Below are 26,726 nucleotides of genomic sequence, written 5' to 3'. Positions count from 1 at the left end.
AAATCCTGAAAAATAATAATAATAATAATAATATGAAATGCTTCTTGAGCATCAAATCAACATTAGATGAATTTCTGATTTCTGAATATTATGCTGAAAATTCAGCTTTGTGACAGGAATAAATTACATATTTAATTATGTATTCAATTTAATAATAATATTTCACAATATTAACGTTTTATATATATATATATATATATATATATATATATATATATATATATATATATATATATATATATATTTTACTGTATTTTGGATAATATAAATGCAGCCCTGGTAAGCATAAGAGACTATATAGAAAAACCTGACCCCAAATATATATATATATATATATATATATATATATATATATATATATATTGAACTTCATGCAGAAATAAGATTACCCTCAAAAAATGTGTGGAAATGTGACACAATGCAAGTCATTGGTCATCAACTCAATAAAGTGGGGCATATAAAAGTCATCCCTGGGGCCGCTTTGTTGCAGCACAGAACCACATTTATGCATGTCCGACAAAGCTTCATTCCTGCCATTATTCCATGAATAGTTTCTATAAATATTTATTGTTCTTGGCGTGATGGCATGACTCTCTGGGTGCAGCCTAGGCCATGTTACTAGGCAGCTGGCTGACTGGCACATGCACTGGCACTGCTCTGATCCATAAGACCTGGGGATTTCATAATGGCCATGTACATATTCTGATTCATATGATTGATTCTGATTCATTCTGATTCTGATTCTGATTCTGATTCATATTATTTCAAATGTTTCTTTGCAAATGTTTCTCTTATGCTCACCAAGGCTTCATTTATTTGGTCAAACATGCTGTAAAAACAACAATGAAATAGTCGTAAAATACTATTTATAAAAAATACATTTGCAAAGTCCAAATGAATATTTGTTATAATCAACATTATGCAACAGGTGCTGTCAATTGAGCTTAACTTAAATTGACCCCAGGATATTTCTTTAACATCGTCAGCAGCAAGACTACAAAACCAAACTTTACAAAATGATATCTTTGAGTGAACCCATTAAAAAAGACTAAATGCATTCATAAAAACCATTAAACCCTGCTAAAAGGATAAGATTTGACCCCCAAGTTGGTTAATGTTGTTCAGTGTGGTCTTTTTGAGGAAACTGTTTAACTATTAACAGCCTACTTCCATGAATCACCATCTGCAAAGAGCAATTCACCCAATAAGCACAATAACAAACATGTCAGTCTTTGACACGGCATATATTTCAATTTAACATACATTCATATGAAATATAGTCCTCTTCAGTGTATAAGTCTTTACAAACCTATGTTTCTTTTAAAAGCATACTGGATAGCAAGTTTTACTATAGAAAAGCTTGGAGTTATGGTATTGTACATAAATAATTTAGTCACTCGGTCTGACTAATGGAGCAGGGAATGCTGGGGAATTTGTTTATTTGTGGTATGTGCATCTGGAGAGGAAAAGTGCTAGAGTCATCGTGCACAGAATCCATGGTCCAAGCACCCCAAGCGGGTAAACAATTTATGTTTGTCAGTTTCGCGCCAGATGCATGGTTACAGCTCAGCACCAATCATCCGTCTGCGTCAATAGCTAGTTAACTAATGACTTTGATTTTCAAACAGCTTGCTGACACTTATGTTTCCACTCCGTCTTGTTCGGAGCCAGTTTGCATCCCTAGTAAAGCAGGCCTCGCTTTAATACTTGCTGTACATTATCGGTGAGTGATTCTTGAATTCAAGCAGCATCACAGGAATATGGAAAACTATGGAAAGTACATGTAGACCTGTACTGCATATCTCAGTTAGTCCAAAGTCCATCTTTCAGGATGAAACCCTAAAGCAGCATTAACGATGAAAAGGATTTAAACGTTGACCTTTCTCCATATTCATGTGCCCCTGATCCCAATGGCACTCCTCTGGTGCGCGTCACATTAAAAATGTACTCTCTATTTGATTGCAATAAGTTAAAATAGATAGATAGATAGATAGATTGATTGATATAAAAATAAGAGAGCAACCACAATTAAAAAAAGAACGAGAAGAGAGAAAAATACTCTCAATTGGGACCTCGGGTATATTCGCCCCTATATTTTAAAGTCTCATGTATGACATGTTCCTCTATTGTCACATGAAATGCTGGGGAATTTGTCTGGTTTCCCTGTGCATGTAGGGAAGTGGTGAGAATAAGTTCTGCAGTCTGGATCACCGACACGTGTGCATCTCGACCATCTTGCGGCACTGTTTGCACTTAACGTAGCAGCACCAGTGGAACTTGCAGCTGCAGCGGTCGACCACCTCCACCTCCTCCGTGTGGAATCCGCGACCGCAGCACATGAGCTCGCAGCCGTCGATGGCCTTCGAGGTCTTGTTGCAGAAGCGTCCTGCGGTTCCCAGTATGCCTGGAGTTCTGGGGTCGTGTTCGCAGAAGTCTGGGCTCGGGTCCAGGTACACTAGGTCTTCATCTGTGTGCGGCTTGAACTGTGAGTTTCGTGGAACCAGGACCTTGGTGGTGCCCACTTTGCGCAGCTCCACTTCTGTAGCACCGTCGAATTTCTCCTTAATGACGTTGCCCACTTTGCGGAACGGTGGCATTGCTTTCCAGCAGGTTTTTACCTCGCAGGAACCTGAAACACCGTGACACTTACATTCCACTCGCATGTGGTTCAGAATTGCTGGGATGGAAAAAGAAAGGTCATTTGTTAACAAATTATGAATGCTAAAAGCTTTCGGCATGATGCTTGTTAAGCGTCTTACCTTCCTCCCTGCCTCGTTGTTATGAAGGTTCATTAGGGCTCTGTTGGAGGACTGTCCTTTACTTCGTTCTCTGACGTCAACAAAGGACTGGGAAAAAGCAACCCCATATGCAATGTTATCCGAGCATCCTGACCACTGGAAACCTGTTGAGATAAAGGCAGTCAAAGATGAAGAAGTTTAGAAGTGTTTTCATCAGTCCATCTGGAAACAAATGTACTGCATTGGCAATTTTTGTCCAGGTTAATGACATCGGGGTCAGATTTACTATCAGCTTGTGCCAGCGCAAACCCCCTTTGGTGTTAAAAAACTACTGTCAGGATTTACTAAAGACACGCATTGGGAAATTAGCGCTGAAAAGCCGTGGACACAGTTATTTTTGCGACTCACCTTATTGAATATGCATTTGTAGGAGTTTCCCTTTCGATCGGTAAATTTATGGGAAGACAGTATTTAAATGAATCATGCAACAGTTTACTAAGATTTGTGCTCATCGCTTCACTGGTATTTAACTGGTGTAAGTGAACTAGATATCCATGAAGAACTGTGTATTTTACTGTTATTTAGTATTACTTAATAATATGAAATAGTCTGCAGTTATTTTCTGTATTTTACTGTCATTTACTTCAAAGGTTTTCAAAAGTTTTGATACTTTATGATTATAGGGGAGAGTGGGGTAAGTTGAGTCAGTGGGTAAGTTGACCCACCCCCAGTATCTTGGCAACTGTACACTTTCACTGTCATGTGACCTTGAATTTTGGAATCCCCCATCATTTCTGCCAAAGTGAAAAGGAGACAGGTGTGGAAGGCACCTATTTACTTTAAAAACTAAATATATTTATGATGCATATAGGTGATTTAGCAATGTATAAAACCATGCAAGTCATTTAACTAAATATTAGCCTGAATTGGTAACCTAGGCAGATATGAGGCTTATTGGTAATTGGCAGATATGAGGCAAAGTGACCCAAATGCTGTGGGGTAAGTTGAAACCAGCATTTTAATTTTAACGTACCCCAACATAAGGGACTGAAGTTAAGTTACATCTATATATTATCTTTAGTTTATTTGATAGGGACAGTGTACAAGTACACTAAATCCTTTGATAAGAACCAGAAGATGCTTTTCATCACATTATAATCATATCTTTCCAATTGTAGTCCCTAATGGCCTGTTTGACATTGTAGAAAAGCTACCATGCCAAGAAACTTATTAGTTTCAGTGACATTTATTCATTAATTCTAATTCAGTTTTTATGTGTTTCATGCAGTTTTATGTTGTTTTTTGGAAGGTTATAATTTTCGTCTTCAACATATTGTTTCAGAAATGCCAACAATTAAAGACTTCTTTTGGTTATTTTTATGTTGTTTAGGTTAGCTTTAAGAAAATAAATATGACTGTAAAAGGAAATGCGATTATTAAATTAGTTTAAAAGCTATTGGATTAGTTTAAAATAGGTAAATTCTCTTAAACATTTCACACGGGTTTCATCAGAACACCCAGATGGTGCATCTTACCCACTTACTTAGACCAACCCTCTGTCATAGATACATTCTGATAATTTAAAATGATAGGAAACGTCCGGAAAATATTCTTTAGATACTTTCATTGTACTTCTGCCTTATTTTCTCTTATAAACATATAGAATGCTTTTCGATTATTGTAGTATAATCTATTTCATATCCTGTTCATAAACTGCACATATGAACAACATGTATTGTTATTTACCACTTTATGTATCAGTCACATGACTCTTCCTGTCTAATCTGCTATTTCTTGGCCAGGATAAGCTGCACCATACACCTTTTGGTCTGGGTATGAAAGACTAATGATTATGGTTTCATAGCTATTTTAATCATCATAGTCCTCCTAATCATTTAATCATATTTATTAATAGTGGTTTCTCAGCAATTAATCAATCATCACAATCATTATCTAAACAAACTGCACATACCTTCTGGACTGACACCGTGCACATTGCGGTCGCAGCCACACTTGTCCAGCTCCCCACTGCTGCAGGCTCTTGTCACTGCAAAGGCTACGCTAGCAGCAGATATGGCGTACACAAATGCAGCTTCCCGTGTACCTGTGACACAAATAAGCAGCCATTAAGCATGCATGCAGTTTTAAGCATGTCCAGTTAAATTGATATGAGACTACTTACCTTGTGTGACCACTTTGCCAAACACAGGAACACTCTCTAGCGTCGAGCAGTTCCAGCGTCGGTTGCGGAACTGAAACTGACACTCGTCGATGGCAAGTTGTGCGCCCCTGCGGACCGCGTCCATCACCTCCACATTACGCTTGCAGATCTGAACCTGCCTCTGGATGAGTCCTCTGAGCTTCTCACAGGTTTCTTCATCCGAGATGCTCCCCACCGATGACAGCTTTGCCAGGTATCTGAGGACAAACCAATGGAGTCATGATCAATGAATGTTCTTAGACTCTTATTAATACAGACATTTGTAAAGAAAAAACGGTCACACTTTATTTTAAGGTCCAATTCTCACGATTAACAAACCATTAACTATGACTTTTGCCTCAATAAACTCCTAATTTGCTGCTTATTAATAGTTGGTAAGGTAGTTGTTTAGTTGAGGTATTGGGAAAAATTAGGGATATAGAATATGGTCATGCAGAATATGTGCTATATAGCTCTAATAAACAGCCAATATGTTAATAATAGATACGCTAATAAGCAACTAGTTAATAGTGAGAATTGGTCCTTATACTAAAGTGTTACCGAAAAAAAAAAATAGTATCTAGATGCTGGATGTTTTTGGAGCTTGAAGAAAAAGATTTAATGTAATTTGCAATATTAGAATGTAGAATATTATGATTTTTTTCTTTCTTTATTTGACATATATATTATCATATTTATTATCAACATAGAAATCTTTTCTAACAACATAAGTCTTTACTGTCACTTTTAATCAATTTAATACATACCTGCTGAATAAAAGTATTAATTTCTTTGAAAAAAAGAAAAACAAACTTTTGAACACTAGTGTATAATGTTGCAAAAGATTTCTATTTTAAAAAATGCTGCTCTTTTTAAATTTTTATTCATCAAAGAATCCTGAAAAAAGTATCACAGGTTCCAATATATATATGATGAAAGATCATGTGACACTGAAGACTGGAGTAATGATGCTGAAAATTCAGCTTTGCATCTCAGCAATAAATAATATTTAAAAAATATAGTAAAATAGAAAACCATTATTTTAAACTGCGGTAATATTTCACAATATTACTGGTTTTTTTTCTTTTCTTTTCTTTTTTTTCTGTATTTTTGATCAAATAAATGCAGCCTTGATGAGCATGAGAAATTTATTTGAGAAACATAAAACATTTTACTGTGGTCATTTTATTAATTTATATAAGTTTTACCACATTTTGGGTTTTATATTATCATTTTTCCCAATTTATTTATTTATTTGTTTGTTTGTTTTAGTTAAATCGCTTGATTTATTTGTTATAGGATCTGACCCATGCATCGTTCCACTAGTTTGGTGACCCAACATAGGTTTTTCATTTACTTCATAGCACAAACAGTTCAATAAACACCGCTAACATAAACAGCTTTGCCCTCCTTTGACGTTCTTGGAAAGCTGTGCTGGACAGATGACGTAAGGGTGATGTTGAGAGAGACGGATAGAGACTATCTTCATCCATCACCTCCAGGGCCAGGGGGTCGGGGCAACACCATCGCTTTAAAGGGTCTGCTGAGCTGCATCTCTTTAAGGCACCTTATAAAAATAGTCCTGTACTACAACACATCGCACAGGTTTTCATCCATACACACCGAGCTTGGTCTCATTATCATCAAGACTGGTGGAGATCAAAGTCTTGACTGTTTAAAGTCTGTGCAGATGCATTTAGAGAGTTGCGTGCAGGTGATGTTTGCAAGGGCGCTCACGAATGGGTTTGTTTTGCATTATTTGTTTCTGAAGGTCTTTTTGGTGTGGTGCTGGGTAATTCCAAAGTGCGCCCAAATGTATTGTGGATGTAGGTCTTAAGAATGGCTTTGAAGGTACTGTGCTGTAAATACTCGATTAAGTTGCAAGATCTCAAGGTTTACTGATTCGGATCGTAGCTCAAGGCTAACCCTCAAAATCAGCACGGATCGGATCTGACTCACGAAATGCTCATCATGTAAATGCAAGTATTTACACTCTTGAAAGTAGGGTTTAAAAGGGGGTTTTTGCAGCGATGCAACCATTTTGGTACAGAGAACCTTTCATGGATCGGTTCTCAAAAGAACAGTTTTTTTTTCTTGCTTTGAAGAACATTTTAGAAATCTAAAGAACCTTCTATGGAATGGAAAGAATAAATGTTCTTAATGGAACCATCACTGCCCAACACTGTTAAACCAAAGAGTAAAATTAAAAAAAAATAATAAATAAAGTTCATTCACAAGCATTACTAGAAGCTTATTGTACTTGACAGAAAAAAGTTATTTGAACTCAATAACCAATTATATTAAGCTGAATTTGAAATAAATGAGTTAAAGCAGACTTCTAGACCTCAGCATGCTTTGTGTTTGGGAGAAAGTACATGTTTAAATTAAGTGCTAATTTGTTAGAATCAGTACAATAAAGGATGTGTTAATGTTTAATGTTCTGTTAAATTGGGATTTTTAGGGGCTTCTTTTAATGGATGATCTGCAGTTGTTACCTTCAAAGAGCTATTTTAACTGATTTAACCCATAAAATGTAGTTTTGTCGGTATATATTAATTTATTTAGGTTGATTCAGCAATATTTTTGACTTGGGGAAAAAAAAAAAAAAAAAAAAAAAAAACCTTAGATGTTACCATTTTTTTCAGCCAAGCAGTTAACCAGCTAATCCGATGTTAATGCAATCACATGTATGTCAATATTTCAGTTCATGAATGTTAACAATTAACATTCAAAATGAAAGTTCTACAAACTCAGTCTTTGAGTTTGACTTAATTTTGACGTAACTGGCCTTGATTGTTTGATATCAGGATTTAAAGTCAATAAAGAAGCTTTATTTTTTGGTTTCAAGGGCTCATCTTAACAAGTTCAAATGGAACGTCCAGCTCCCTGCAGCTGGCTGCGGTGCATCTCAACCCTCTCTGCTGTTGACAGGAGCTGATTTGAAGGCCAAGGCTGGGGCAGATAAGAAACAAACACCTCCTTGTCCACGGGACCATCATCTCTGCCCTCTTGAGCTTTGATAACGCACTCCTGTCCAGCCAGAAGATGAACCACAACATCAGCGGAGCAGCCAGATGCACATGCATTCTGCTCGGAGGGTGTTTGACTTTCTTTTTATAGCATCTGTTGACAATTGCATGTTCTTGCATGCATGTTTACAGCTTTTGTTTGTTTCACTAGTAAATTAGCTCTGTGATCCTGACCTGATAATGAATCTGGCAGCCAAATGGCAGAGGAGGCCCATCCGGACTGGCGGGATAAGCGCTGGAATATAATATATCAGTGCCAGATGCTCTCATAAGACTTGCGCTCGTATCAAGCTCGGGATTTTGACAAACAAACACCTGAAGAACGGCCCGCTGCGTATTTGTCTGGGAAAAAGATTGTCTGAGACCTTGAGAGAATCTTGTTTTCATTGCTTCCCAATTCTAGCTCTCTAGCTTTCTTCTACGTACTCGCTAATCGCAGTGCTAAGTTTGGGAAAACAAGGGGAGCCAACTGTGGGATTTTGTAAAAGAATGGGAGATGCCTTCCTCTGCGCTTTCTGGGAGGTTTTTGCGGGAGCATTTCACCTGGAGCACGGGGCCTTCTTCTTTTTGTGTCATGTTTGTGTTGAATTACATTGCCCTGGCCTTCGAGCGCTGTTGGCTCCAGATGGCTTAGCCAAGCGCGACTTAGCACGCAACCATGCCGTACAAGAAAGTTCGGAAGAGAATGAGAGAGAAAAACAGAACGGCAACACGTACACACGCCTGTATATATCCACTCGCTTTGTACTGCTGTCAACGTATAAACACACTTAAAGTTATATAACATACACTACCGTTCATGCTCACCAAGGCTGCATTTATTTGATCAAAAATACAGTGATATTGTGAAATATATTCAATTCCAAATAGTTATTTTCTATTTCTTAATATATTTGAAAATGTAATTAATTCCTGCTGAATTTTCAGCTTCATTCCTCAAGGCTTCAGTGTCACATGATCCTTCAGAAATCATTCGCTGATTTGCTGCTCAAGAAAATTTCTTATTAATAATGATGGAAGCAGTTGTGCAGTTTTATATTTTTGTGGAAACCATGATACATTTTTTCAGGATTATTTAATGAATGGAAAGTACAAAAGAACCCGACTTTTGAATGGTAGTGTATAAATATATGTTGCAACTCAAAAGCTTCACTTCCTCTTTTTGTGAGTTTATTGAATAATCAAACCATGGATGTTGACATTTCCTGTCTCTCTGCTGTAAATCGATGAAAGTAAATATCAGACCTGCGCAAGCTACCGACAGCAAGTAAACATGCGTGCTATGGCGTCCAAGCGCCACAATTTCATGATGTTTACCAAAAATATTTTATATTTACATATTTGTAAGTTGTGCGTCACAAGGCGCTCATGTCTGTGTATTAAAAGCTGTTTCTCTGAAATAAATTCAATGTTCGGGGCATTTAAGGGAACTGATGCATTTTAGGGCTTCGTATTTCACCCACATATTTCCATTTTTATTATAATTATTTTTTAAACACTACCTCCATTTAAAGACATTTAATGTCCCTCAGCATTACCAAGGAGTTTGTTTTGAACAGAAACACTGTTGCTGTTACTAAAATGCATGACTGTTGGCAAGGCTCATACTTTTCCAAAAAAACTTTGTGGGAAACTCATCCTGCACCATTTGTGGCACTGACAGGAATGATATATTAAGTTGTTCAGAATTTTCCTTTTCTAATCAATCAGATTTGATTTTTCACAGGGCAGATGGTGAATTGCATTAAGCATGCAACCACCCAAAGGGCCATAAGTGACACATGCCAGCAACCTCTCAGAACCTTAGCAACCAGTAAGGCACAGAGCTGGTGAGTTTTGCATGCTCAAGCACATCTTGCATTTCTAAGCACAATTCTTTGTCCTAATGACCTTAAATATCCAGCCATCAGTATAGGTGATTTTAATTTTAAACAGTGTAAAATTACTTTGAAAAGTTGAAATTACTAAGTTTCAAAGGTTGCTTTTTAATGCTCACAATGGTTGCATTTATTTGACTAACAATACAGTAAAATCAGTAATATCATCAAACATGATTACAGTTTTATATAACTGCTTTCTATTGTAATATATTTTAAAATGCAATTTATTTCTGTGATGCAAAGCTGAATTTTCAGCATCCATTTCTCCAGTCTCCAGTTGCACATGAGAATGTTTTTTTTTTTTTGTTTTTTTGGCTGCTTAAAAACATTTATATTATTAATGTGGAAAACGGTTGTGCTACTTAATATTTTGTGGAAAACGTGACACTTTTTTTCAGGATTTGCTGATGACTAGAAAATTCAAAAGAAAAGCATTTATTTGAAATTGTATTTTTTAATATTGTAAATTAATTTAGAGTCAATTTAATGCATTTTTGCTAAATAAAAGTATTAATTTAGTAATTTTTGAACGGTGGCCTATAGATGATCACTCCACAGTCACACTTTAATTCTCCTTACAAGATAGATTGAAAATACAGTCAAGATGTCCTACAGAAAGATGCCAAAATGTGAATCAAACATCCATCACAGAATGCGACATGTTTTCAGAAACAGATGTGTCATTCTTGCTCAACAGTGTTTCTCTCATAAACAGCTCTTGTTTCCTCAATAACTCAGTGACTCATTGGGATTTCTAGGTCTTGCAGACTATTCACAGCACATGTACCAAAAAGTCATTCGCTCATTTTCTTTAAGTTCTGAGTGTTCATCTAGAGCTACAGGATGGAGTCTTGTTGCTTTTGCACTATGCTTATCTGCAAGTCTAGTGGATGTCTTTAACTCTAGAGGGCAGTGTTATCTCATTTATTGACGATATCCTAAAAGATTAGCACTGTTACAAAACCAACATCTCAATTAAACTAACTCAATAACACTAATTCAATTTCATTTCCAAAAAAAAATGTAAAAATATTCACAAAGTAAAAAATCACACTTATGCCTTTTTGTTTCCTGGGGTGTTTTAAGCTTGTTTTTCTTCTAGCAAATTAAATATCGAATGTACCAGACATACATCATGAAGATACTTTCTTCAGAGACTTTCAGAGCAGTAAAAAAAACAACAACTAATAATCTATACAGATTAATTCAGCTTCGCTAATTGTCTCATATGAATATCTGCGTCTACAAAACAGGACCTTCTGGATCACATGCCTTCAAAACCAAATGAAAAAAATGATTAAATATTTAAATATAATTACCATCAATTCAAGAGGTAAATTATAGATTATTACAGAGTTATTCCTAACTTGTTCTGTTTAGACGCTGACAGGCCCCTATGGGAGTTTTGAACTTGAGAAATGTTGTTGTCTGATGATGAGATGGAACATAAGAACACAAAAGTAAAGGCCAAAAATATATACAATTAAATGTTTTGGTCATAAAAATGTCCAGTGTGGCTCTTGATCTCATTTTGCATTTTTGAAAAGCATTATTTCTGCAGGAACATTAATGTTTATTAATGGGCTCTCAATTAGACATTATTCAAATTCATCTTTTCAGTCTTTCTTTTACTGTATTTGTCTGTCGCCTGTCTTTTTATGCCATCTTAAACATTTTATTAGGCTAGTTGAGGAGGGAAATGGTGGAAGTTGCCTTTTTTTAATCAAATTAACCTTTTAATAGGCTGCTGTATGAGTGGTTGGATGTGACAACAGGTTTTATTGCTTCATTACCCTGTTGTCATTGGTGTTATTTGTGTTATCAGTGCTCGGCGCCAGGATGTATTTCGCATTAGAGGTTTCTCTCTTCTCATGTTGCTCATCAGCTGTGAACTATTTATTGGCCGTCCTGTGCAAACTTCTCAACCACTGTTCTTTCCATCCCATTCAATGAGAGACACTGTATCACTTCCCAAACAAATACAACTGTATGGTTTGGTATTATATTCGTAATCACAACTGCAAGTGCGTTTTTACATTTGTAAACCTACTGTGACCTCAGCATGTCAAAAACATCTGTTTGACACCATGCAACTCTTTCCGTAGTTCTGCAATTGTTGCATCATGAAACTAGAAAAGGAAAATTCATTAAGATAAACTTTAAAAGTTTAAAAAGGTTGCATAGGCCTTATGTTGGTCAATAAAAGGCCATCCTGAGATAAGTTTGTTTTTTTTTCTGTTCACCATTGGATCCAGTGCAGTGAATGGGTGCCGTCAGAATGAGAGTCCAAAACATCACAATAACCCACAAGTAATCTACACAACTCCAGGCCAACACTTAATGTCTTGTGAAATGAAAAGTTTCATGCTTGTGAGAAACAAATCAATTTAACTTTTTAACATCAACCCGTCTCTTCCATCATCCATAATAATGCTTTCTCCAGTGGAAAACTCCATCCTTTGTTGTATTCTCACATCAAAATCCACCAACATATTTTTTTAGTTTTTGCTTGTAAACAGTGCTCTTTATCTGTACATATTTCTCCCCTGATTCAGACAAGACAACTTTTTCACTGGAAAAGCATTAGCGTACATAGAGGGTTTGAAGTAAAAAAAAAAAAAAAAAACCTTGATGGAATTGTTTTTATTCAAGCAGCTTAAACATGCCACTTTTCGCTTCAGAAGATATTAATTGATGGACTGTTTGACTGTTTTTTTTTTTTTTTTTTTTTTTTTATCAGCTGTTTGGACTCTCATTCTGACGGCACCCATTCACTCCAGAAGATCCATTGGTGAGCAAGTGATGCAAAGCTGAATTTCTCGAAATCTGTTCCCATGAGAAAACAAACTTATCTATATGTCCAAAGGGTGAGTAGATTTATTTAATAACTATTCCTTTAAAGATTGGATGGATTGATATGAGTCAGGATTTTTCAATAGAATTCTACAAATTATTTTAGAAGATATTTGTTCATCTACAACAGGGAAACTGTTCAGTCAGCTGGAAAAGACATAGCACACTAAGTTGGAACAGACTGAAAGTTTGCCAAACCAAGATAAAAGCCATTGCTTGTCAAAATGCATTAGAATAAGGATTGAAAGTGACTATTTGCAGTGTTTATTTAGAAAAGAGTTTGTTTAATGACATTTTACCATCTGTTATTTATAGTCTCTAATTAATGATTCATTCCTGGCATTTTTAATACAAACAAACCGCAAATGGTCATTCATAAAATATTATAAAGCAATGTAAGCTTATATTTGCTTGAACAAGCACATGCTGTTGATGGAGGTTTGAAGATGTGCAGGTGCAGTAAAACTGCTCTTATGACCTGCACCTGCACCTCAACCCTCTACAGGTGCTGATGGATGTGCTCAAGAATAATACATTCACACAAATGAAAAGCTCTCTACTGTACTTCAAAACCTTTAATTATGACTATTGAGTAAAGAGTGGACTTTTACACCCTAGTAAACAGGAGAAAGTAATTTAATGCACACTCTTCATACTAGAACTACAAATGCTTTACAGCTTGATACTTTTTAAGCACACACACACACACACACATACACACAAAAAAAAAACTTTATTCTCTTGTTTTCAGAATGTTTATATTCTGGTCTTTTAAAGAGCTCAGAAGCCAAAACACTTAAACGAAGAACCTATAATGAAACATCGAGAACGTTTTAAAGTCTACACCTAACCTACTATACAGCAAAGCCATTAAAGTACTTTTATTTTTAAGATATGCAACCAACAGGAGACAAAACAGAAAAAAGTTTGCTTACTCAGTCATACCTTTAATCTGATTTTATTTGAAACGATTTAGACAAAACATAAAGAGTGTGTTTCTTAATCTTACTTTGCATCTAAATCTCATTTTAAGATCAGTGATAAAATCACTGTTTATTTCATCTGAACTAAAATAAGACTGCTGTGTTGCTTAGAAGTTTTACCTTAGGAATATGTCTGAAGATGATCTTTATTTAAAAAAAAAAGCATGCAACAAATTTACTGAAATGTTTTAAATTCACCATATGTGTTGTTAATTGTCATGCAATTGACATTAAGCAACATTTTTCTACTTTATTTTAAGAATTGAAATTAAGAAAAAAATAATGCTTTAATGTTGTTTGGATAGCCTGTTGCAGGTTTTAAGATTTTTACTCAAAATGTGCCATTTCCCTGTTGTTCGAATTAACCATAAACTTTAACCTTCCAGTTCTTATCAAAACTTAAAGGCACATTTTATGATATGTTTTCATTAACCTGTAAATAATATTTACAGTGTGTCTTGATTGAAAGACAACTTTTCAGATTCTTGCCCACGTGTTGCTCATTTAACTCGAAGCGATCACATTTTTTGTTTGCTAAAGAAAACCAGTCTAATGTCTATTTGGCTACCTGCTAATACCTGTCCTAAGTTGGGGTTGGAATAGTGTACAAGCTCCTGTCAGAATGATCATATTTTGTAGACAGGTAGGAGGTTTTCCTTTAGTGTGAAGCGTGTCTGTACATGTCCCAAACCTGTCACCACGCCTTTAGTTAAAAACACTCTTCCATCGAAAACTCAACTACATCTGGACAGATTAAATGATGTGCTATTTCTGCCCCGAGGATACAGATAAATAATTATAAACACCTAGAAATGCAAACATCTTGATATGGCCTTAACAAAGCACGCTATTCTGCTTCTTATCTATATAAATATCAAAATCATGTCATTGATTTATGAGTTCTTTGCTATAATCATAAATTTTTATAAGTGATTAATTTATACAGCCCTCTTTAGCACTAAAGTGTGCTGTTACTGCTGTCATATTCATGCGTTGCTCTCCAGGCTGTGCGCAACCAGCGCCAAGCGCGGCTGTGCCAAAAGCACATGAACTGAACGTCTCCAAATAACCGGTTTCATTTCCTTATATTTTGTGCCGTCCATACAGTGCATGCCCTGACATTTTAATTTTCTATTAAAAGCTACTATAGACTACTAAAACAGTTTTCAACTGTGTTGCGGATTAATTCATGTCTTCTGCGCTTTCAAAAATTGTAGGCTAATCTAGATATGCTTTAATCTTTTCACAAGTTCGCTTAGTTTCAGATTTGTAGTTCACGTGCTGCATTTGACATTTGCTTTTAGGAATCTGACTGACTTTAGTCATAACAGACAACCTTAACAGTCAACCTAGAAGTCAAAACATCACATGAATGAAGAAAGTGATATTGACTTACAGCCAGTTGCTCGCATTGGCGGAGAAGAGTGCTAGAAAGAGCATAAGCAGTGACCTTATCAAATACATCTTGAAAGGATAAATCAGGTAAAGGTTGCTGGCGTAAAATCCTCAGGAGGGGTTTATCAGCGCACCGGGGGGAAAAGTTGCATCGAAAAGCGATTAATCCATCATTGCGCATCCATTTGGATGAGAAGCAGGTCTGTCCGGATCAACAGTTCTTGTCTCCCCGTGTAAACAAACGCAAGTGCTCAATATAGTTTATATGTAGTGGCAGCAAAATCACACTGAGCGGTATCCTCTGATGGGATTTCTTCAGAGCGCCTGCAGCGCTTTCCACGGTCAGCTTTTACGCAGCATCAAATAAAGATGAAATACGCGCGGTCCAGCCAGTAAAGTGAGTCTAAATGGCAGTCCCGGTCCTGTGCGTGCCGTTAATTCATCTAAACGTGAAGTTCAGCTCCGTTTCATGACCCATGTGGATGCCACTCTGAATTGAGTCTGAGAGGGAATGCTGAATTTACTGACTCCTGAAGGTTTGGTAGGGGCGGCGCGTCATTTGGGGGAGGTTTTGATGTGTGAGAAAAGCAGATAAAGGCGGGTTTAGTGCATGAATATATGTTTTCTCTTGCTCTTGGCTGCCAAGTGTTTTTTATTTATTTTTTTAAAGTTCTCCAGAGGGACTCAATGCGGCAACTATTCGCCGTGCTTGAGGTATAACCGCTTATGATTTTGGCAAGGTGTATTTTCCCTGGCCTCAGTGCCCCCAAACGCAAGTACTTTGTGGTTAGGATGCTATTTATAGGATGTCTAGCATTTTGACAGCTTTGGACAAAAAAAAAAAGACCATAGAAATTGCTGTTATTATGGCATATTATTATTATTATTATTAATGCTGTAGTTGTCATTGAAAGTGAGAATGAAGAGTCAGTTCAAAAAGCAGCGTTTTCAAAGGTAAAATCTGATTTATTAGGCTTGCGCAGACAAATAAACCAGGTTTGTCTTCGTATTGGACTTTTGTCTGAAATCAGTCGTGGTGGTTTCTCTTTGGGTCGTTTCCTGTCAGCATAGTCACAGCAAGAGTTCATCATAAGTTCATGTGTTTTAACATGGTACAGTATATATGCAATGGGAAACCACAAACATCTTTCTATGCTGGTAAATGTATGTGTAATTGTTTTTATCTTACAAGGTTACTAAACTGACAGACAAGTGCTTGACTGGGTCCCTCGGAATCGCTGTTGACCAACAGAGGGAGAAATTGAGTAACAATAACTGATGCTGAGTCAAGGCTGGCGTTGGCTGGTTTCTGAATTGAAGGACTTTCAGTGTTGGGAATTAGAGATTGTTCTGATTAACCTTTTATTATTTGTTTTATTTTATTTTATTTATTTTTTGCAGCTCAATGCATAGTAGAGCATTGCTCTTTTAAAGCTTGCTTTGTGTAACGACCATTCAAAAATTTTCAGGCTTCATTTAATATGCTTCATTTTTTGGCTTAACTATGATTTTATTATTATTGTTGTTGTTGTTAAAAACAAAATTTAGGCAGAATTATTTTTTGTATTCTATAACCCATTAAAACGATAATGATTGAATAATTGAAATAGTGATTAAAACATTTACAAATAATGTTTAATTATGTATGTAAAAATGACAATCAGTGTGTTTTTTAAAAATATGTTTGAAAGAAGTCTTGTACTCACTAGGGCTGCATTTATTTGAAAATTACAGTAAAACAGTAATACTATACAAATCATTTCAATTTAAAACTGTTTTTCTAATTTATTGGATTTTAAGATGCAGTTTATTTCTCTAATGCAAAGCTGCATCAGCTTCAATACTCCAGTCTTCATGATCAAATGATCCTTCAGATGTCATTTTAATATGCTAATTAAATGCTCAAGAAACATTTCTTGTTATTATTAACATTGAAAAAAGTTGTGCTGCTTAATATTTTTGCTGAACCCATGATCCATTTTTCTTAGATGAATAGAATAGAACAGAACAGCATTTAAAGAAATATAGGAATCTTGTGTAACATTGTATTTACTATTCATCAATGTAATGCATCCTTGCTGAATAAAAACATTTAATATTTTAATTTTTTCTTTAAATAATAATCTTTAATTTCTCTTAATTCTAAGGTGCTGTTTGAATGAGTTGACTAATGACATTAATAAATTATAATTAGTAGAAAAAGCCATGCAGTCGTGTTTAGATTAAATGCATTTTAATTATTTTGTAAATCCTCTCTCATCAGGCATTTTAAATACTAGACTCAGTGTCTGGACCCAGAACACACTCGTTGCTGGTTCTGTCCAGTTCTGCACTCCACTGGTGCTGATTTACTGAGCCTTGGCCCTCGTGCAATCCCACACTCACAAAAGAGGTGTGATCTGTTATCCCCACAGACGCCACCGATGATACTGGAGCAACAAGAGCAAGACTGCATGGAGCCAAGGAGACGAGGTTTGGACGGCAGACAACCTACATGACACTATTTTTTCACAGCTGTTGTGCTTAAACTCTCTCTTTCCCATTTAGTAAATCAGCAGCATTTGAACCACAATCATTGGTGGCAGATTGGACAGGATAAGTCCCAAATTCTGTAACGGTTTTGATTTGGGAAGATTTTCTCTTGTCTTTAACTTCTAAACTTGTCTGGAGTGCAATGTTAAAGCCACTTAATGTCACTTAATTCCCAGTTTCTCTCCTAGAAATGCGAAATGTGATGATTTTTGGATCTTATTTCCAGTTCAGTAACGAGACTGCTCTAGACATGCATGTGAATAAACAGGCAGTCAGAGATGCTGACTTACGACCAAGAAATTATAGACATGTGCCACCAGTGAATGAATCCATTCTTGTGGCGCGAGCAGTGCAGACGTCTGGATAGGCTCTTCACAGCATGCGCTGAACATGCAAGTGCATAACAGTCATTGCACAGCAGACTGCAGTGGTTTCAGTGCCTAGCAACCTTTGCATGACTCCTGCATAGTGTTTGCACTTCCTCTATATGAAATCATTCAAATTATGCTGCATCAGTCCTGTCTGCTTTGGCTGATGCTTATCAATGCTTTAGGTGTTTTCAAATTTCGACACCTAAATCCTATTGCCCTTATATATGTTCAGGAAATAGACTTATTATTTTCATAGGATGTCTTTCATGAACAAAACTGTAAAAAAGTAATTATAACATATTTATAAGTAAATTGTTGGGATTATGCAGTTATGTTAATATTAATAATTTATGAACAACATTATTCAATAATATTAATATCATGATAACAATAACATTAATCTTATTGCGCCTTCTGAAATGTGGGGATAAGCGTGGTTTGTGCCAAAGAAAAATTAACGACTTTGTTAATTTAGTATATTGTTGAGACTATGCAGTTATTTTTATACTCATATTTTTAATTTAATAAAATTCATTAATTATATTATATTGCTATTTTTATAATAAATGAATAATATATTGTATATATGTTTGTTAATGTGCAATTGCATTGTGCTATTTCTTCTCTATTAATTAATTCATTCATTTTAGTAATTTAGTCAATTTAATATATTGTTGAGACTATGTAGTTATATTTTTACTACTAATATTTGATTATATTATAAATCTTATAATATTATATCACCAATATTATAAATTAATTCTATTAATAATTAATTCTAAATATTAATCATATAAATTAATAATTTATATTCAGATACTAATAATATTTGTTATTGTGCAATTGCGATTTGTTTGTTTATTCAGTAATTTTAGTAATTTAGATAATTTCATATATTGTTGAGACTATGTAGTTAAATTACTTTTAATAATATTTCATTATATTATACATATTAGTAATATTGTATATTAACAATACTATTGGATAATTCATCATATCAATAATTCATTATAAATATTACTCATGTTAATTAATTTATATTCAAATGTTAATAATATTTGTTATTGTGCATTTGCATTGTGATATTTATTAATGCTTAATCTAAACCTTATAAACCATATCACTGAAGCTTGATGCCATCAGTGAACCATTGTACTTTGCTCAAATTAATTTGTCTCCATTTGTTATTTTTTTTTTTTTTTTTTTTTTTTTAGTAGAAGCTTCTGACTGATGAAGTTTTAAATTGAAGTGAACATGGAAAGAGTTATGGGGTCCATTGCGTTTTACTGTGCGCATACTTTGGAAAGATCCAGGAATTGACATCAGTATCTGTGACCCATCTGCTGAGATCGTGTGGAGTTCAAGAGAGGACGTCGAGCCCAAATTAAAATCAGATCTAAGGGTGCTGATCAGATTTGCTTTCTTTGTCATGAATACATATATTGTTGTCTTTTCAGACCAAAGCAAGCTGGCTAGAATTAGGCCATCGGTGTTGTAGTCAGAAGTGAGCAGAGAGGTGCAGAGGTTAGGCAACAGAAGGTTGATCTGATCATCCCTGTCTGTGATAAATTAAATCCAGAATGAATGACTCCTGGGAAAGGGGAAGAAAGGGGCTTAGTCATGAAAAGGCGTTCCTGAGCGGTCCCGCCCTCCATGGCAACATGGATTGGCACATATATGTGATCACAATGGCATTCCCAACCCAAACAGATTTTATACAGCTTGTGCTTGCAGAGCCATTACCAAGGAAACGGCTTTCCAATGGCATGTTAATGGTGGAGCGCGAACCCCTTTAACATTTACACTGAGCATTTGGTACCATAAACATTTCCCCTCTGTGTTGTGTTGACTGTGAGTTATGGCAGTATTATGGTTACAGGTCTTTTCTGACTTCTCACTGTCACACCTGCTATTGCAAGTATTAGACTGGATTTAGCAAACGAAAATAACTGTCAGAAAACATTTAGATTGAGATTTAGTCATTTGTCAGAAACAAGCAATTTGTAATTTAGCAGCATAAGTAGCGATGCAAGATACTTTTAGTATTCTTTTTAATTGCTTTCATTCATTATTATGCGGCGCTCTGGAATGCTTGATTCTGATTGGTCAATCCTAGCACTCTATTTTCCTAATTTTTTTTTGAAGAACGTTTTACAAGAAAATACAATTTCAGTCTTTCTACTTCAAAATTTCACGTTTAATTCAATGTGCTACTTGTTGTGTATTAGCAACGTACTAGCAATTTCTAAGTGAAAATTATTCTTGCATCAATGCGAAATCTTTTAAATCATACAGAATTAAGTTTTTGAAAATCTGAAATAGCAGAAAGTTTTCTGTAAACAGTAGGTTTTGGGTAAGTGGATAGAAAATACAGTTTGTACAGTATAAAAACCTTTATGTCTATGGGATGTCCCCATAAAACATGGAATCCCAATGTGTGTGTGCGTGTGTGCATGTGTGTGTGTGTGTGTATGTGTGTGTGTGTGTTTGTGTGTGTGTGTGTGTGTGTGTGTGTGTGTGTGTGTGTGTGTGTGTGTGTGTGTTATTCCTAGCATTGATCCTGGCAACTTTTCCCCTTGGAAATCCTGAAGAGCACAACATGGGTGACATCCCAATGAAAGTGTTTTCAGCTTCCTCTATCTCAGATCACAACAGGTTAAGTTTGTTCTCCTTTCCTTCAAACATAAAAGCAGATCCTCAGTCAATACTGCACAAATATTGACTAGACTGTTTGCAATACTGGTCTCCAAAATTCACACTGTTCAAATGACCACAACAAACCAACCTGGGGTGCGTTCCCCAAAACCTTTGTTGGTTAACTATGGTCATTAATTCCATTGAACTCTATTGGTAATGACGGATCTTGCGACCATAGTTGCTTTTGGGAAAAGCATCCCAGAAGAATACAGAAAATACCCATATGATAAAAAAAATCTCAAATAAGCTTATCAAAGATGTATTCATTTGAACAAAAAATACACTTCAAATAGTAATTTTGATTTAAAATTACTGTTTTATATTAGAATATATTTTAAGATCCAATTAATAAAACAAATAGTTCTGCTGTGTGGGCCTAATTTATGTTATGTTGTGCAGAAACCATCTCAAATTTGATCTTACGATCATCTCTCAAATATATGTATGTGTAATTCATAGAATGAACGTATGCACAGAAAACGCATGTACATGCATGTAAATGCAAAAACAGCTTAAATTTTTAAAAAACCTGCAGTATTCTGACAAGAAAAAGCCAGTTTTTACAAAGATGAACATTGGCATGGATTTAAGCGTACACACACTCTAAGATCAAATCTGAGCATACGCACACTTTGTAAATGAGGCCCCTTGATTCTGATTGGTTGAGCTGCTTATACACCTTTGACCTCACTACATCAGATTTCCTGCGGTTGTGGCTAGAAGGGATACAGCTATGACCGGAAACTAACAATAAATTAATTTTTCCACCTATTAGATTGTTTTATTAATGCATAGACCTACCCCTTACAATAATGCAAAAATTATTAATTATTGTTGTAGAGTGTGCTATATTGATGTGCACATGCCCAGTAGCCATAGCTGTATCCCTTCTAGCCTTAACCATTTATTGCGACAGTGTGTGTATTTGTTGCCGCGGTTCCATGGATTATGTGTTTCAGCAAAATTAAAGTGATACTCCACCCCAAAATGACAATTTTGTCATTAATCACTTACCCCCATGTCGTTCCAAACCCATAAAAGCTTTTGTTTGTCTTCGGAACACAATTTAAGATATTTTGGATGAAAACTGGGAGGCTTGTGACTGTCCCATTGACTGCCAAGTAAATTACACTGTCAAGGTCCAGAAAAGTATGAAAGACATCATCAGAACAGTCCATCTGTCATCAGTGGTTCAATCTGTATTTTATGAAGTGACGAGAACACTTTTTGTATGTGGAAAAAAAACAAAAATAACGACTTTATTCAACAATTTGTCTCCTCTGTGTCTCTCCGCATCACCGTAGCTCCATTTTGGACAAAAAGCCGCTGAACGCAAACTGCGTATGCTATTCTGTGTCAGCCACGACACAAGGATACATTTTCTACATGTATTTATGCTTTGATTTGAACAAAAACAGCACATCCGTGTGGCACGGCTGACAGAAGAGCATACGCTGCTTGTGTTCAGCGGATGTTCTACAAAATAGCGTTACGGTAATACGGAGAGACACAGAGAAGACGAATTGTTGAATAAAGTTGTTATTTTTGTTTTCTTCGCCTACAAAAAGTATTCTCGTCGCTTCATAAAAATCAGATTGAACCACTGATGGCAGATGGACTATTATGACGATGTCTTTCATTTTATTCTGAACCTTGACAGTGCAATTTACTTGGCAGTCTATGGGACAGTCACAAGCTTCCCAGTTCCAAAATATCTTAAATTGTGTTCCATAGATGAACAAAGCTTTTAGGGGGTTGGAACTACATGGGGGTAAGTGATTAATGACAAAATGTTCATTTTGGGGTGGAGTAACCCTTTAACCGTTTGTTATTTATTTAATTAAGTGACCCCTAGTGGCTATATGTTTGCGTCCTTCACCTTTTATTTTGAGGCCACGCCCTTCCCCATCAAAGAAAGTTTTCTCCTGTGGAAGAAACGTTGCTGTGCGTGAGTATGTGTGGACACCCACAGTTTTCGATGTGCAGAGGGAATGTTATATAATAGCTTTCTGTTTCAGGTATGGTACTGTATGTTCATCGAGTTACACTGTTTAATGACGCTTTCTATAGGCGAACATGCAATATACTGCAAACTTAGTTTAAACTATATCATATTGTTTTAAAAATGTCCATGCCTAACAACGCCCCTTAGCTCTTCTAATTTTACTGTAAACAACAGCTTCTTGGGACTTATTGCTTAATTATTCCGATGACACAAAGCTGAATTTTAAGCATTATCCAGTGTCACACGATCCTTCAGCAATCATTCTAATATGCTGATTTATACTCAATAAACATTTCTTATTATTATCGATGTTGAAAACAGTTGTGCTGCATCATATTTTTGTTTTTCAGGATTCTTTGAAACATATTTTCAGTATTCGTTGATAAATTGAAAGTTCAAAAGAACAGCATTTATTTATTTAAACATTTTGTAATATCAGAATCAGAATCAGAATCAGAATCAGAAAGAGCTTTATTGCCAAGTATGCTTGCGCATACAAGGAATTTGTTTTAGTGACATAAGCTTCCAGTACACAAAAGACAACAACACACAGTCAAAAAAAATAAAAAATAAAAACCCTTTGCAGATAAATAAGTGTATAAACAATTGTGCTATAAATGATAATGGAATTGGATTGAGTAAGATGCAGGGATGTACTAGGATGAAGGGGTAACAAATAAATATAAGGATATTGCACATTTTTATTGTATAAGTGGGGAACATTTAACTGTTCATGAGGTAGATTGCCTGGGGGAAGAAACTGTTCTTGTGCCTGACTGTCCTGGTATTTGCGGCTCTGAAGCGCCGGCCAGATGGCAAGAGTTCAAAGATGGGGTAACTTGGGTGTGAGGGATCCAGAGTGATTTTCTGAGCCCTTTTCCTCACTCTGGATGTATACAGTTCTTGAAGGGTGGGCAGGGGAGTACCAATAATCCTTTCAGCAGTCCGAACCGTTCTCTGTAGTCTTCTGATGTCTGATTTTGTAGCTGAACCAAACCACACAGTTATTGAAGTGCACAGGACAGACTCAATGACGGCTGAGTAGAACTGTTTCAGCAGCTCCTGTGGCAGGTTAAACTTCCTCAGCTGGCGAAGGAAGTACAGCCTTTGTTGGGCCTTTTTAACAATGGAGTCAATGTGATTGTCCCACTTCAGGTCCTGAGAGATGGTGGTTCCCAGGAATCTGAATGACTCCACTGCAGCCACAGTGCTGTTCATGATGGTGAGTGGGGGGAGTGCAGGGGGGGTTTCTTCTGAAGTCCACGATCATCTCCACTGTTTTGAGCGTGTTCAGCTCCAGGTTGTTAAGACTGCACCAGACAGCCAGCTGCTCAACCTCTTGTCTGTAAGCAGACTCGTCACCGTCCTGGATGAGACCGATGAGTGTGGTGTCGTCTGCAAACTTCAGGAGCTTGACAAAGGGGTCTTTTGAGGTGCAATCGTTGGTGTACAGCGAGAGAAGAGCAGGGGGGAGAGAACACATCCCTGAGGGGCACCAGTGTTGTTGTGGAGCAGCTGTTGGACATGAATTTCCCCAGTCTCACTAGCTGCTGCCTATCTGTCAGAAAGCTGGTGATCCATTGACAGATAGAGCTAGGAACAGAGAGCTGGGTCAGTTTGGTCTGGAGGAGTGTTGGGATGATGGAGTTCAAAGTCGAACTGAAGTCCACAAACAGGATCCTCACATAAGTCCCTGGTTTGTCCAGATGTTGCAGGATGAAGTGCAATCCCATGTTGATTGCATCATCCACAGACCTGTTTGCTCGGTAAGCAAACTGCAGGGGGTCCAGTAAGGGTCCAGTGATGTCCTTAAGATAAGCCAGAACCAGTTTTTCAAACGACTTCATGACGACAGATGTTAGAGCCACAGGTCTGTAGTCGTTAAGTCCTGTAATCTTGGGTTTCTTTGGGATGGGGATGATGGTGGAGCGTTTGAAGCAGGAAGGCACTTCACACAACTCCAGAGATCTGTTGAAGATCTGTGAAAAGATGGGGGCCAGCTGGTCAGCACAGGTTTTCAAACAGGCTGGTGTAACGCCATCTGGGCCTGGTGCTTTTCTTCTTTTGTTCTTCCTGAAGACCTGGCGCACATCATCTTCACAGATTTGAAGAGCAGGAGGTGTGCGAGAGGGGGATTGCAGGAGGTGTTAACGGTTGTGTAGAGAGATGGTCAGAATGGGTGTTGGGGGTTTCAAATCTACAATAAAACTCATTCAGGTCGTTAACAAGTCGTTGATTAGCCTCAGTGCAGGAGGATGGTGTCTTGTAATTAGTGATGGCTCTCAGTCCACTCCACACTGAAGTTGAGTCGTTGGAAGTAAACTGGTCTTCCAACTTTTTAGCGTAGGTCTTTTTAGCCGCTCTAATCTCTTTGTTCAGTGTGTTCCTGGCCTGATTGTACAAGACTCTGTCCCCATTTCTGTAGGCATCCTCTTTGGCCTGACGAAGATGTCTGAGTTTTGCTGTAAACCATGGCTTATCATTGTTGAATGTTAAATAAGTCCTGGTAGGAATGCATATATCCTCACAAAAACTAATATATGATGTTACGGTCTCTGTGAGTTCGTCCAGATTGGTGGTAGCAGCTTCAAAAAAACACTCCAATCAGTGAGGTCAAAAAACAGGCTTGTAAATCCTGCTCTGTTTCGTTGGTCCATCTCTTTACAGTCTTTACTACAGGTTTAGCAGATTTAAGTTTCTGCCTGTAGGTTGGTATAAGATGAACCAGACAGTGATCAGACAGTCCCAAAGCTGCTCGTGGAACAGAGTGATATGCATCCTTTATTGTGGTGTAACAGTGATCCAATATATTACTGTCTCTGGTGGGACATGTAACATGCTGTCTGTATTTTGGCAGTTCACGGGAGAGATTGGCTTTATTAAAGTCCCCAAGAATGATTAAAACAGAGTCCGGGTGTTGTTGTTCTGTCTCTGTAATCTGGTCAGCGAGTTTCTGTAAAGCCAGACTTACGTGCGCTTGCGGAGGGATATAAACACTCACCAGAATGAACTAGTGAAACTCCCGAGGCGAATAGAACGGATTGCAGTTAATGAAGAGTGTTTCGAGATCTGAACAACACATATTCTTTAACAAAGATACATCTGTACACCACCGTTCATTGATGTAAAAGCATGTCCCGCCGCTGCGCGATTTCCCTGTTGATTCTGCGTCGCGATCTGCTCTAAACAGCTGAAAGTCTGGCAGATGGAGCGCGCACTGTCCGGTATGGCGTCATTGAGCCAGGTTTCCGTGAAACACAGAGCAGCAGAGTGTGAGAAATCCTTATTTGTCCGAGAGAGCAGAAGGATTTCGTCCGTTTTGTTGGGTAGAGAGCGGAGATTTGCCAGATGGATGCTAGGCAACGGCGTTCGAAATCCACGCTTCCTGAGTCTAACGAGCGCACCAGCTCGCTTCCCCCGTTTGCGCGTCCTGAAGCGTTTGATCAGCGCCGCTGCTCCGCCGACAACAACGTTCAGTAAAACGTCTGAATAATTGAAATCCGGTAAAAGATCTTGTGGTGTGTTCTGCCGAATGTTCAGCAGTTCTTCCCTGGTGAAAACTGATCGTGTTTGTCAAACAAAAAACAGGAAAAACGAACAAAAACAGTACAAACACTGGAGAGCCAAGCACTGAAGCAGCCGTCTGCGGCGCCATCGAGAGCCTAGTATTATAATATTTATAAATGTCTATATATTATAAATGTCTATAATTTTGTCATATTATAAATGTCTATAATTTTGAAAAAAATTATTGAATCATTGCTTACTAAAAGATAAAAAGATAAAATAAATCATAACCCAAACTTTTTAAGGGAAGAGTAGGCTACATGTTTTTATGTGTATTTTATGTGCACAATTTTTTCTCATTAGATACTTCTGCAAACATAAAATATAACTGATATCTACTGTATATGAGAGCTTTAGAAAAAAAAAATCTGGTTTATGCTTAAAAAAAAGTGTTTTTATGAAAAGTCTTTTGTGAAATGGAAAGGTTTATGGATGTTAAAGGTTCTTCATGGAGCCATTAATACCAATAAATAACC

The 26,726-nt window shown here is 36.7% G+C and overlaps 1 protein-coding gene across 1 annotated transcript; it reads right to left on the bottom strand.

The window, feature by feature from the left end:
• Window positions 1-1,225: 1,225 nt before the first annotated feature.
• wnt4 (wingless-type MMTV integration site family, member 4) lies at window positions 1,226-15,781 on the bottom strand. Its single transcript, XM_019107015.2, has 5 exons — window positions 15,080-15,781; window positions 4,921-5,156; window positions 4,711-4,842; window positions 2,760-2,902; window positions 1,226-2,678 (listed from the first exon to the last, which is right to left on the bottom strand). Exons 1-5 carry the CDS (start codon window positions 15,145-15,147, stop codon window positions 2,208-2,210), a joined length of 1,050 nt encoding a protein of 349 aa, XP_018962560.2. The 5' UTR covers window positions 15,148-15,781; the 3' UTR covers window positions 1,226-2,207.
• Window positions 15,782-26,726: the final 10,945 nt, after the last annotated feature.

The sequence above is a fragment of the Cyprinus carpio genome, chromosome B11 (genome assembly GCF_018340385.1).
Source record: "Cyprinus carpio isolate SPL01 chromosome B11, ASM1834038v1, whole genome shotgun sequence".
Classification (NCBI taxonomy): Eukaryota; Metazoa; Chordata; class Actinopteri; order Cypriniformes; family Cyprinidae; genus Cyprinus; species Cyprinus carpio.
This window is presented reverse-complemented; position numbering and strand designations above follow the sequence as displayed.

Coding starts and splice junctions, on each gene's coding strand:
- wnt4 (XM_019107015.2), bottom strand. CDS start 15,147: ATGTATTTGATAAGGTCACTGCTTATGCTCTTTCTAGCACTCTTCTCC. Junction 5,157..15,079: donor GCCAATGCGAGCAACTGGCT/GTAAGTCAATAT, acceptor GTTTGTCCTCAG/ATACCTGGCAAAGCTGTCAT. Junction 4,843..4,920: donor TGGCAAAGTGGTCACACAAG/GTAAGTAGTCTC, acceptor TTTGTGTCACAG/GTACACGGGAAGCTGCATTT.